General features: G+C 35.4%; 1 protein-coding gene across 4 annotated transcripts; it reads left to right on the top strand.

Annotated features, from left to right (window-relative positions):
- Positions 1-382: 382 nt before the first annotated feature.
- Positions 383-10941, top strand: LOC18433194 (putative magnesium transporter NIPA6). 4 transcript variants are annotated; one of them, XR_016053618.1, is made up of 9 exons: positions 383-570; positions 663-719; positions 1374-1464; positions 1553-1713; positions 1794-1921; positions 2045-2182; positions 6760-7073; positions 9784-9901; positions 10103-10941. XR_016053618.1 is itself a non-coding variant. In XM_088864140.1 (9 exons), the coding sequence occupies exons 4-9, from the start codon at positions 1572-1574 to the stop codon at positions 10231-10233; spliced, it is 750 nt and encodes a 249-aa protein (XP_088720266.1). In that variant the 5' UTR covers positions 383-570; positions 663-719; positions 1374-1459; positions 1553-1571; the 3' UTR covers positions 10234-10941. The 4 variants fall into 4 exon arrangements, 3 of the variants coding, with proteins under 3 accessions (XP_088720266.1, XP_011622951.1, XP_006843352.1); XM_088864140.1 differs by having other exon boundaries at positions 1374-1459; positions 6760-6852; XM_011624649.3 differs by having other exon boundaries at positions 6760-6852; positions 9784-9850.
- The last annotated feature ends 3119 nt before the right edge of the window (positions 10942-14060 follow it).

Below are 14060 nucleotides of genomic sequence, written 5' to 3'. Positions count from 1 at the left end.
TTTTATTGGGAGGTTTTTTTTTGTTTTTGTTTTTGTAAGTTTGCCAGTAATATACAAATTTCATCTAGATTAAGTTTCTCTAAAAAAAAGGTCTTTTTGACCTTTCCTGTCTATTCTCTCTCCTAAAACAAAACTCAATTTATGCTTTTTTTTTTTTATCCAAGTGGATTTCTTTATTGTCCATACCGCATTATTGTTTTGTCATTTCCTCTCTCTTTCCTCTCAACGGTGGCCCATTTCTAGGCCTGTTCCTCCCCTCAATAAAACTAAAAATCATTACTTGTTCATTTTCTCTCTCTTCCCTGAACCCCAATTCTCTCTCTCTATCTCCTTCCATGGATTCACCAACGTGAAAGAGGCCCCAATTGGGCATGGTTTGATGATTCCTTGTTGGGTTTTGCATCTCTCTTCCTGTCACGAAGAGAGAAAAAAACATATTCACCATGGTAGTCTCCACTGATAATCTTAAAGGCTTTATCTTAGCTCTTCTCTCCAGTGCCTTCATTGGAGCGAGTTTCATAATCAAGAAGAAGGGTTTGAAGAAAGCAGCAGCCTCCGGCGTTCGAGCCGGTGGGTTGGCAACGGGTTCTCGATTTGATGTGTAAAAACCCAAAATCACGGGTTTTCTTGTTTTTTATTCTAATGTTCCTGTTATTTGTCAGGTGTTGGTGGGTATTCTTATTTGCTGGAGCCTCTATGGTGGACTGGCATGATCACAAGTAAGTTTATCTGATTCATGAGGTTGTATAATTTATGTACTTATAAAGGAAAAGTGTTTAGTTACGTGAGATTTCTCATTGAATGTATTTCGGTATCTGCAATCATGGCCTTCTCTTCATTTTCTCTTCTTTTTTGTGTTCAAATTTCTAAAATTGATATTCTGTTATGCCCCAATGATACCAATTTCTGATAACATGTCACATATTTTTTTTCATGTTTTATTGTCATTCCTTTTTTTTTTTCCACTGTTATCAATCTATTTCTCATATTCTATGCGGACTTTGATATTTTCGCACATAAATTCCGTCCCAATCAATTGGACATTACGGCATTTTTTCTTTTTTTTTTTGTTCTGTATGATTTGGAAGATGGGTGTTGAACTCCAATTCAAACTGTTTTGAACAATTTGAGCTCCTACGCTGATTACTTTTCACCATTTGGAGATCAGAGTAGTACCTGTAGTGTTTCCTTGGACAGTGTCCTTTTGAATAATTTTTATATGCATTTTAGGAGCTGGATGAGTTTTAGGATTATTAATGGTTTGGCAGTTTGTTTTTTTTTTCTTCTAAGAATATTCCTGTTTTAAAGACAAGGATATATACTGATTGGTAATGACATATACTTTTCTTTGATTTTTTCTGTACCCAATGTAGTGATCGTTGGTGAAGTATCAAATTTTGTTGCCTATGCCTTTGCTCCTGCAGTCCTAGTTACACCACTTGGTGCCTTGAGTATAATTGTAAGGTGACCCTCTCTCTCTCTCTCACTCTCTCATTTGTGCTTGTTATAATGACATTGGATTGACTTTGACAACTCGAATTTTCTCATGCAGTGCTGTTTTGGCACACTTTATGCTGAATGAAAAGTTGCATAATTTAGGGATTTTGGGCTGTGTAATGTGTATTACTGGTTCAGTCATAATTGTCATTCATGCACCTCAAGAGAGTACTATTACTTCTGTCCAAGAAATATGGATGATGGCAACTCAAACAGGTCTGCATCTTTCCTCTTTTTGTAAATTTGGAAAGACAATTTCCTCAAATTGTAACTGTTTGCCTTCTTTCCCTTTTCAGCTTTTTTGCTCTATGTGGCATCTGTCATAGTATTGGCTTTGGTGTTAATATTTCATTTTGCACCGCGCTGTGGACACACAAATGTATTGATTTTCACAGGCATCTGCTCTTTAATGGGCTCCCTCTCGGTACTGCTTTGCACTTGAATTGACAAATCTGTATGGTCATTATTCATTTCTGATATCGAATTTCAAGCATTGGAACGATTAAGTCGCCACTATTCTTTGATAAGTATTACATGAATGATGCAGGTTATGAGTGTGAAAGCTTTAGGCACCTCCTTGAAGCTTACTTTTGAGGGTAACAATCAGTTGACATATCCACAGACATGGTTTTTTATGATGGTGGTGCTCACCTGCGTTGTTATGCAAATGAATTACCTTAACAAGGTCTGTGAAAGTTTATATGATGGGCAGAATAATTAAAATTTTGAGTCTTGTTTCTTTTCATGTAAAATTTGAGTTACAACTAATTGGATAGGGAATCTGCTGTCATGTAGGATGCAATTCTATTTAAAGAATTTTGACCAAAATGCACAATATTTTGTATTTTTGTATTTTTAACTAGTGATTTCATTTCTTTTGTTGTTTCTTGTCACAAATGCTGCGTTGTAGTTGAAACAAAACAGATTCACATCCTATCATGCTTGAGCAGTGCTAATGTTCATTTGCATCTGTTTCATATTGTCATTCTAACGTTTTATCGCAAAATTGTTTAGTGTAACAGATCAAATAACAAGTAATAGCGGTATATAATGAAATATGATTTTCAATCGGCTTGGTTTGGTCAGGTGTGTGCTTCTAAAACAAGTATCAGACTTTTGGACCTTGAGATCAGCTAATCAATATACTGCACTATTGGCATCTCCTGATTAAAATAAGTGGAGATTGATATTGGGATGAAAGGTTGACTGAAGTTGAATTCAATGTATAAAGTTGTATACCAGTGCAAAAACACCCTCCATGGGTAGGTTTACAATTATTCGAGAAAAAGTACCATGAAAAGAGGAAAAAGAAATAACCATCCTTCAAATAGAAGAATGTGCTGGGATATACATATTCAATGCCTCACAGGCCCTTCAAGCTAATATGTGAACATCCTTCATGTTTAGCTTTGGTGAATTATCGAACCTATGGAATTTGGATGGACATATATCAATGATGTTATGGCATGGAACACTTTTTCACAGATATGCAGTGTTTGCTAATTATGTCTTTAATTTGGTTGTGAAACTTTGTTTCCAAAACATATATTTTATAGCTTTCTAATGGTAATTGTGTAATTCTGATATTAATGCCTTTAGCAAGATAAAATGTCTTGAAATGGAATTTTATCAAACAGTGACTATCCCTGAAGAAGTGTTTTAAAAACTTGCCTATTCCGACTTGGACTTGGCATCCTGTTGATTATGGAAGGCCCCCAACTCGTTGGTGCCAATACTTTAGCAGTACTCGCTAGAGTCATTCCATTAACTGGGGCCAGTCTGAAAAACTTTGCAAAAGTCTGATCCTTTTTTGATGTAATAGAAGAAAAAAGATAATTTTTTTTTTGGGTGGGGGGGTGGGGTGTTTCTTCTATTTGCTTCATTATTCGATCTCGGATCTCTCACTCAAAACTCACTCCTAGGTGTGTTTTCCATCCAAGCATTAAATTGAACAAAAATATCAAAAACCTTGGATTTGCCCTTTTTTTTTTCTAAAATGGGGCTTGATGAAGTTGTTTTCTTGCTCGGTTTTTGCAACCCTAGCTCGATCCTTCCTGAAAGTTTGTCCCTAAGCCTACTTTCAAAATAGCCAACCCCAAGTAGTTGGGATAAGGCTCGAATGCTGATGCTGATGAAAGAAACGCTCAAAACCTCAGATTTGTGAGATTTTGGATATTGAAATGGTGTTTGGCTGAAATCTTCAAGAGCTTGGATCAAGTAGATCCAAACTCAAATCCTAAATCTAGGGGTTTTGATTTTCATCTTGTATATGGCTTTTCTTATTTTTATCATTTTCCTAATTTTTTATTTCCTTTTTTTTTAATATACTTTTCCTTAAATCTCCCAATTTTTGGGATTTTTTAGTCCTGTAGAACTTGGGTAGGACTTGTTGAGTCCACTTGAGACATGCCAAGTGGACTTGCTCTTGGCACTCCCTCAGTCCCTGAATGGATCCTGGTTTTGGAATACTGGTCAAAGAATTTATCATGGATATTATCAGATGATTTTAGCTTTTACATTAAATTAGAAATATTTCCTGGCAACGCACAAAAAAACATTCATAGATCTTGTAATATCCTTGCGAGCATGGCATATTCGTTCTGTGGATGTCTTTGCTAGCTAAGGTCTTGACATACAGAAAAATTTTAGTAGGCAGAGCATTTAAATCTTAGTAGGAGAAACTTTGAAGTAGGCTTCAAGCCATTTTGGATTCCCTCGACGTCATTTATTTGGGGAGTGAAAGACGCGAAAACTGAGGTGTCGAGGGATAGAAGACATTCTTCAAGTTCAGCATTCTTACTTAGCCAAGGCGGTGGTTGGTGGCCGAAGAAAGTGACTTTAGGGGGTTGGATGGGGTGTGTAGAGTAAGGTGCCAACCTTTGGCAAATTCCTGGATGGTTATGTTTTAAAGTGATGGCCAGTGGAGAGAGGTGTATTTGGTAGCAACCTCTGGGCTACCGCAGAGGCATAGGATGTTTTGAGGCGTAGGGCTTCGTTTTTGGAGGATGCAGTAAGTGGGTGTAATTATTGTATACAGGCGGTGGTTGGTGACCTTGGGATACTTGTGCAGGCATTGTGGACAACTTTAGGGAAGGGTAGTAAGAAGATGGCTAGGGTAAATGGGATGAAAGACCTTCCTCTCTATTGGGAGGGGAAGGAGCGGAAGAAGGGGGGCGGTTGCAGACAACAAGGACACGAGAAAGTATGGGTTAGAGGCATGATGAGGACTAGCAAGGCCGCTGGACTGAGCTAGAGGGCAGCTGTTGAGAGACGGTATAATTGTGTGCATGCAACACATTGTTAGTGTAGCTCTTAACATGATATAGTCAATACCAAATTCTCTCATCATTGTTTCTAGTTGCTTCTAATCTAATATGAAGTTCTATTGTACCCCAACTATCAGTTTGTTTTAAGAGTGTCCTGCTCTATATTCATTCTGAGACCCAAATGAAAGTGCTGGCAGAGGAAATTGTCCTGCTGAAGAACTAAAGAGAAAAGGTCCAAATGATTGAATGAATGTACACAACAATGAATTATCCTAAACCAAACTGTCTATAGGGGTAAATTGGACGAATGAACACAACATTGAGTTCTCTGATCTTTTGGGAGATGAATGTGCAAAGTAAGTGAATTTAGGGAGTTCCCTCTCTTATAAGAAAATGTTGCTTATGAGGAGGAAGGATATTGCAGTTTCAGAGTAAAAACTTGCATCGACCTTTGTATGTTGACTTTCTTAAGGGCCTATTTACATATCAGAGAAATTGATCAATTTTTAAAAACAGTGGATGACTTTATCAAAGAGGCCATTTTCTGTAGATGTGCTCCTTTTCTGCTAACATGACCATGACACCTACCGCCCCTTTGGAAGTTGCTGGAATGTCGATACTCTCTATTTACTTTTCTCTCTAGTCTTATCTTAAGGTTTGACCATATCTCCTGATGTTTTTCTGTCAAATTATTTTAAATGAAGGTTAAAAGATTATGGTTGCCACAAGATTTATGACAGTCAATTCAGCTTGGGCATTCCCTAACTCCTTAAACACTAAATCTTGGAAACAGTAGCACAGGTTTCAGTAAGAAGTTTTCTTTTTTTCATTGATCAATAGTAAATGGACAAGGTTATTTAGATCATAATGTTATGACTTGGGACCCTTTTCTCCTTAGTTGAACCAAGGTTTAAAGGTTGTTTCTGAATTGCTAGGGATTTGCTCTGGTGCTTGGCTTAGGTACTTCCGAATTAGCTAAATTGTAAGTATAGGTCAGACTCAGTGTCTAACTAGCTATATCCTAACTTATTTAGCTAGCTGTGTCTTTGAAACAATGGGATGAATGCTGAGTGTTTTTAGTATCTATTGATTGCTGAAAGTCATTTTTCTGATTTTGGCAATCTCTAATGATATCTGAGTTACTGGGGTTCCTAGAGCATTCTCAAAACGCCGCCCCTAAACTTGGGAACATTTCTCATTGGTAGCTGAATACCTAGTTGCCTAATTTGGGTACATGTGACCTACATCTTGAGTAAGAGATGACATATAATAGCTCACTAGACTAGCGATGTTTGTCTTTAATGAAGATCCTTTAATGAAGATCCATACGATCAATGAATAACCCTAAATATTAATCATCAGATAAATATAACACTAAATATTCGTTTTAATTTTTAAGGTGGGTGAATAGCTCAGTTTTTGTTAGATCATTTAGTAATTTGGTTGGTGTGGAGAAGAAGTTCTTATCAAGGTCTTTATCATTTAACCATGAATAAATGTGTTTTTCATTTCATCTTTTTTTCTTAATGTTTTGATTTTGTATTTGGAAAGTGCCTTGTTTCTGTTTTGAATTTTTGAAGTGAAAAAACGAGTATTAACGTCAGCTTGTGGAATCTTTCGATTATTTTGAGGACTAGAATAATCTTAGTGGACTTCTATCTCTCACTAAGTGACCTTCGTGTGGCCAACATTTCTGTTTCTAGTTTGAGGTCATTGTCTTTCGCTTTATTATAAGAAATTCATGGTTGGGAGAGCACAACTCCCTTCGTATAAACATTAAGAGGTAGCCCCTTAACATTAAATGCCTAAGACTTTCTTGTTTTGTTTTGCCAATGCTAGTGTTATTTAAATAGCATATTTTATACTCTTCATTCTTATGTATAGGCATAGCAGAGCAGTTTTTGGTGCACGTTTGACTTTGAAGGCTGTTGCAGTTTACTAGTCTTGTAGTTTCAAAATCTCATCTTATTCGACATTGTTGTTCCTCTTGACACAGGCACTTGACACCTTCAACACTGCCATCGTCTCTCCAATCTACTATGTCATGTTTACCTCTCTTACAATCCTTGCAAGTGTCATCATGTTCAAGGTGTGGAAGGACTTCCTTTTTTGATTGCTGAAAGAACACATAAAAACTCAGGGGAAGTATAACCATAAAGAAAAACCTACAGAAAGTGTATCCTCATCCAATGGACTACAGAGATCTTCACCATCCAATGAAATGGAAAGAGTGGGGATCTACAATAGGGGTTCATGCCTTGTTCTGTTTGGTCCTACTCTCTCCATCACCTTCCATTCATTTAATTGGAGGTGATGACCTCAATGGGATCTTATTTACTGGTGTCCATTGCATTATGATATACCTTCTATAAATATAAGCAATAATGGATAAATGGCTAGCTTTTTAAAAGCAGCTCAATTAAACTTGTGATGTAGGAGAACTTTGAAGAAACATAAAAATTAGAAAGGAACAAGCCAAACACAAGCAATTTTGAAGAAACCCTATGGCTTTCTCCTACCTATGGTTCAAGCCTTAGGCTTTGTTTACAAGACAAAGTCTTTCTTTTCTTAAAGAGGAATGTGTTAATGACTCTCCAGCCCGTCCATGCCCTTATTTATGTTGAAAAATTATTGTTTTAAAAAATATTTATCCATACAATTAACTTTTGACCAAAAGGTCCTAACATAAGTATAATTTAAAACTGCACTCCCTAACTTTAATTAAAATATCTAAAAAGTTCTTAACTGGTCCAACAATAAAATAAACAAATAAAACATCTGAAATAGCCTAAAAAACTTAAAAAACACCCAAACTATTTTTTGCTCTTCTTGTTTTTCTTGGAAGCCCTCCTAGGGTTTTCATCCTCCAAATATGAGCGAAAATTAGGAGGAATCCATCGCTCCCAAAAAAGATACTTGTTGTACAAATGAAAGGATTGCATGAACAAGTATGTGCTAGTTTAAAAGCCAATACAGCCAAATACAAGGAAGTAGTGGACAAGCATTGCCATTTCAAGGAGTTTAATGTGGGAGACTGGGTAATGGTGTATCTCAGGAAGGAACGACATCCAATGGGAAAATACAACAAGCTGAATGATTGCAAGGCTGGACCATTCAAAAGTTTGAAGAAGATGGGCAGCAATGCTTACGAGGTTGCTTTGCCTTTACACATGGAGACTTCATACATCTTTAATATTGCTGATCTGTTAAAGTACCGTGGTATGGAGGTGCATGAAGATGAAGATGTGAACTCGAGGGCAAGTTCTCCTCAACGTGGGGAGAATAATGTGAGATCAGAGCACAACAAGTAGTCATGAGTATCTTCTTTTGGAGAGACATATTCCTTCTAATTTTCGCTCATATTTAGAGGATGAAAACCCTATGAGGGCTTCTAAGAAGAACAAAAAGAGAAAAAAATAGTTTGGGTGTTTTTTTAGTTTTTTTTAGGCTATTTCAGATGCTTTTATTTATTTATTTTCTTGTTGGACCAGTTAGAGACTTTTTAGATTTTTTAATTAAGGAAAAAGTTTATATAAGGTTACAACCTTAAAATGTAGAATTAAAGATGCACCTCAAAAATCCGTTGGGAAAGTTTATTTTAATAATGGTCATTCTTGGAGTTTAAAATTTTATAATTAGATATGAAAAAAGATTTTCAGATAATCCTAAGAACTTTTTACACCAAAATTACAATGTTATGATAAAATTTGGAGGTGCGACTTTAATTGGATTGTTTAAGGTTGCAACCTTATAGAAGTCTCACCCTTTAATTAAAGTTAGGGAGTTTAATTTTAAGTTATACTTAAGTTAGAACCTTTTGGTTAAAAGTTAATTTTATGAACAAATATTGTCCAAAACAATAATTTTTCAATATAAATAATGACACGGATGGGCCGGAGAGTCATTCACGTATTCCTCTTTAAGAAAAGAAATACTTATTTATAAAAGTTAAGGCTTGAGCCATAGGTGGGAGAAAGCATTAGGGTTTCTCTAAAATTGCCTATGTTTGGCTTGTTCCTTGCTAATTCTTATGTTTTTTTAAAGTTCTCCTACATCAACTTGTCTGATTTATATGTGATGAACCAAGATCATAATATTCCTGGTCTTAGCCAAGTTGATATAAACTTAAAAAATATGGATGTTAATCTTGTGCCCAGCGTAAAATCCACCCAAAATGTTTGATTAATGAACCATGTTAAAATTGTATTTTGTATATCAGAAGCTACCAAGGGATTGATAGTAATTTTTGCACATCGTATATTGTCAATAATGTCTCAATATGTTTTGATGTTAAAACTTGTCCGATTTATATCTGATGAACCAAGATCATAATTTACCTGGGCTTATCCAAGTTGTACCCGGGCTTATCCAAGTTGGCATAACCTTTCACAAAGATGAATGATCTTGTGCCACACAAGCTTACAATCAAACCAAACTGTTTAATTAATGTACCACCTCAAATTGTATTTTGTATATCAAAGTTATCAAGGGTTGCCGGTAATTTTAGCACACCTTATATCGTCAGGAATTTCTTGTGTGCACAGATGTGTGCTCTCCATGTTTATGATACTATGTGCAGCGAATATGTCTTCTTGTGTGCATCTTTGCTTTTCAGCCTTACTGAGTTGTCCAAAATGATATATTTCAGGGAGGGTGGGATTTGCTTTTTGGCCTTCTTTGAGTTGCCAGAGTCAAGTTAGCCTAGGGATTCTGTTTTTGCATGCATGTGTCCAGTGGATGTACTTTTGTGAGAGATGTTACTTTTGGGGGCCAACCTGAGTTTAGTAGTAATGCTAAGTCAGGATTTCTACCATCAGAACTGCTCATTTCTGAGTGATACACACATTGCACATATTTGAAATTTTGACCTAAATACTTTTGTTATGACCTGCTCCATATTAATTTGTAGCATAATGATTTTGTAATGTATTTAACTCTGCTGAAGTCACTGCGCCAAACTTTGGCATAACCAACAATGAATAAGGTCTTCTTAATCGCTGTTTTTGGTTTCTTGTATCAGGATTGGGATGGACAGGGTGAAGGGAGCATCATTTCTGAGATCTGTGGCTTTGTTGTTGTCCTCTCGGGTACAATCTTATTGCATGTGACTAAGGACTTCGATAGAAATCTGCCAAGGAGTAGGTCCTGACTTTGATGCGTGATTCACGATTACTAGCCCTGAGAGCATGTTTTATCTCACTATGTCATTGCTGTCATATTATCTACACCTTCCTCAATATTCTAGATATGTCTATGAGTGGACTTATTTTCTTTTATGATGCTAGTGATCCTACAGCTGAAGTCCTAATATCTTGTTTCTTTATCTCCTTTCTTTCTAGATATGTATCCACCATTGTCCCCATCTTTATCGGCCCGACTCTCCCATGGAAATGGAGAGTTACTGAAGCATGCAGAGGAAGACGTGATATCTCCCGAAGAGATCGGCTTGAGAAGACAGGAGCTATATTGAAGACTCTACATCCCCCGTTAAACTTTTCTTCTTGAAGAGTTCTTATCAGAAAATGCTTATTGAGAAGCACGGGTATGTGATACGATGTGGGTGCCTCACTAGTTGTTGCTATTTGCAAGGTGGGTTGCGGCACTAATCGAAAGTTCAGGGGATTTGGCAATTCGATTAATAATTCAGTTCATTTTATACAACTTGGGGCCGCATTGTGGTTTGAAACTGTTTGGGAGTGGATGATGGGCATGGAGATAGTAGTTTGCAAGAAGTAACATTAGGCGTATAGTGTAAATTATTCCGGCTTTATATTTGTCAATTGGTTATTTGAGTGGATGCTGATAATGGAGATAAAGGTAGGTGATGAATTCTGTCACGGTGAATGATGACGACTTGGATCTAGTTTGTTGCCAAGAATCTGAAGGAATTGTTGGATATAGGAAATAGAATTCTTAATGGATGGCGACAATTTCACCACACAAAATATTTTAAAATATATCAAGGTCAATTGCATAGTTCATTTTCTTAGCTTTGACCTGGAGCTTTTCTTGTAAACTTTGTTTTCCTTTCTTCCTAGTGGATAATTTTTTTCGAAATGGTTCTTTGCTGTATGTATTAATTGTATCAATAAGATTGTAGCTAATGACTGGCGTTTAAAAGTTGTATTATGAATGTAATTTATGGATTATTGAAACACTCACTGGGGTTGATATGAAATTCTGATTCAACTCTTGTGCAATGCTATAAGTGAGTGACTTTGCCATAGTTTGATGAAAAACCTAGATATTTCTCTTCTTTAAACTTGTTATGGTTCATTTTCTTTTGCATGGCTTGCCTTTACATTTTACTATAATCGCTTGAGAGAGCCGTAACATAAGAGGTTAAAAAAAATTTAAAAAGAAAGAGCCATAACATGAAAGGCCACATAAGAGATTGAGAAAAAGGCTACATATCATTTAATATCATTGTGCTGATCCCATTTTATTAAATGACACAAGCCATGTCTTTCCATAAAAGTAAGAGAAAGTATAAGATGGAGACTTCTTACTTTTGACGTAAATATATCACACTTATTCTTAGCTATCAAATATGAAATCAAATTTATTCCTAACCATGAAATATGAAATCAAATGGCTAATAAAATGCTCAATGAATTTTTTCTTAAAGTCTCTGATAGTTTTTTTTTTTTTGGACAATGTTAAAAACTTTATTGAATAGCATATTAGGAACTGTTTTTTTTTTTTGGACAATGTTAAAAACTTTATTGAATAGCATATGAGGAACTAAAGGATTCAAAAGAAGCAAAGATGGTAAAGAAATGCCAGATTTTAAATCAAGCTTTGTGCATTGTTCTTAGCCTCTAAATTTTAAATCAAATGGTTAGAGATGATTGTGACCTTTTTGTATCAAAAAATTAATGGTCTCATAATATACATTTTTTAAAAATAAACCAGTAAAAATTCCTACACAAGCAGTGTTGGGCAGGGTCGTACGAGGTAAAGATTGTTGGTTGTTTAAACATAATAGGCCGTTATCTATTATATGGCTACTGTATCCGGTGCAAAATGAGCAATTCAATGGTCGTTATAATGCTTTTTTTTTTATTCCAATATTTAATTTAATTGCTAGTTATATGTGTAATTTTTATTGCTCAATTATCTATTCTACTTAAACTACAGTTAAGGGTAAGTTCACATGGCATTCAATGGAAGCAGAACCTATGGAGAGTGAACTTCAGGTCAGGGTATTAAGGGAGACTACTAAGCAAATTAAGTTTATCTCCTATATTTTTATATCCTCCTCGCATATACTTATATATACTCATCTTTATTCAAACCCAAAAATATATTTTATTGTAAGAGAGGTTCACCTTCGATAATAATTAAAAAATTGTAAACTCAATCCCTAATTCCTAAGTTTTAATAATTTTTCTCTTAGAGAAAAAAATATTCAACTTTTATTCATTTTGGATGGTAATCACAATAATTAAAAGAGCAAATTATGTACGAATACTTTTGGTAAGGGTCAATTAGTAAATAAGGAGTTATTTTCTCGAAACTACAAGCACCGCTCTCATTTTTGGGCATTTTTTTTTCCCTAAGTTGTCATTCTGGTATGCAATGCAAATACTGAATGGGAGGAAGGCTAATTCTTTTTCAAAGTAAAAGAGCTTTTTAGTGTTTGAATTACATTACAGTTCTCTTACTTTTGGTATTTTTAATTGTTTGTTATATGGTCTTCGAAATATAAGACAACTATTTGAATCTTCAAAACTAAGACAACTATTTGAATCTTCAAAACCAACTTTAGATTGCTAGGGTTTTTAAAAGAGAGAGGGTTTATAAAAGAGAGAGAGAATAGAACATTGCACGTTTTCTTTGCCTCGAGAGCTAAGACCGACTTCCACAAATCTCAATATCGTTGGAATGGACAGATGGAGTTACATGGTTTACCTGCAAGATTTTAATGGGCGGCCGACAACAGTTGCCGGAATGGAGCCGGATTTGGATATGATGATAAGCAGAAGTGGCTCGGCACATTTTAATGGGACATGAGTAGGAATCCCCTGTGCTTGAAAATGTTTAATTGTCATCTATGGATTTTTGATAGCCTTCTTTTTCTTTAATTCTAAATAATGGGAAATTAGTTTTCTGGGTCGCCATAATACTTTATGGTATTAGTTATAACTTATAAGTGTTTGGATGTCTAAACAGCTTTCTGGTTAGCATTTACCTTTGGATTCATCCGTCGTGATTTTTATTTTCTAATTTTTTTGCGGTGTTTTATTTTTAGTTTCTCCTCGGTGTTTTTATTTGTTAGAGAAATCCCATGCAAAACTTTATTACTCATCCCTCTTATTTCCACTAAAATTACCTTTTGCTAGGTTTAGGAAAGTTCAGGCTTCGAAGGCAAGAATGGTGCAACTGAATCACACACTCTCTCACTAATTTCCCCCTGCAAGCTGGGGTTTAGCGGCTATTGCCAAGGAAAGTTGAACCTTTTCTAGACGATAGATGTTAAATCTCTTATCCTCCGGCTTTTTGTCCCCCAAGCTAGGGTTAAGCGGCTCTTGCTCTTAGTTCTCGAGGCAAAGAAAACACAAAATTCTCTCTCTCTATTTTAAAAACCCTATCTATCTAAAGTTGGTTTTGGGGGATTCGAAAACCTTTCCAGTATTCTGAACACTAGACAACAAACGATTAAAAAGATGTTAAACGTTGAGAGATGTTCGGTAATTCAAACACTGGACAACTCTTTTACTTTAAAAAATTTAACCTTCCTATTGTTTGGTATTTGCATTGCTGGACATGAAGGCAACTTAAAAAAAAAAAAAAATCTGCAAAAGTGGGGGTGGTGCTCGTAATTTTAAATAAATTACTCCCCATTTGATAATTGCCCCTCCCAAAAGTATTTGTATGTAATTTGCTCTAATTAAAAAGAGCATCCACGTGCCTCTTACCCGTCATTTAACTATGTATTATTAAGCATGTCTATCCATTTAATTAGGGACACATGTTCTACGAGTCCATATAAAAAAATCAATTACCTTTTAAAAAGTTATTTTTGAGATGGAGTTTTTTACTTAATTTTTAAAGACATGTAATTTTTAACATGGAGAACATGAATTTGAATAAATAAATAGATTTTAAAAATGAGAAATAATAACTCTATTAAAAAAACATTTGGACCGTTGGTTTCAATTGTTTTTAGAAGGACCACCTATTTGCATCAACCTTTAAGATGGATGCTTTATACTTTGGGCCTGCACATTGTAAAAATGTGATCCGGCTTCCATGGAATAATTTTCCTTTAGTTAAAGAGCTTTTTATGTATGG

The sequence above is a fragment of the Amborella trichopoda genome, chromosome 1, assembly GCF_054954075.1.
Source record: "Amborella trichopoda isolate Santa Cruz 75 chromosome 1, AtrichopodaSantaCruz75HAP2 v2.0, whole genome shotgun sequence".
NCBI classification, from domain to species: domain Eukaryota; kingdom Viridiplantae; phylum Streptophyta; class Magnoliopsida; order Amborellales; family Amborellaceae; genus Amborella; species Amborella trichopoda.
The sequence above is the reverse complement of the archived record's forward strand: the minus strand, read 5'-3'. Positions and strand labels throughout refer to the sequence as shown.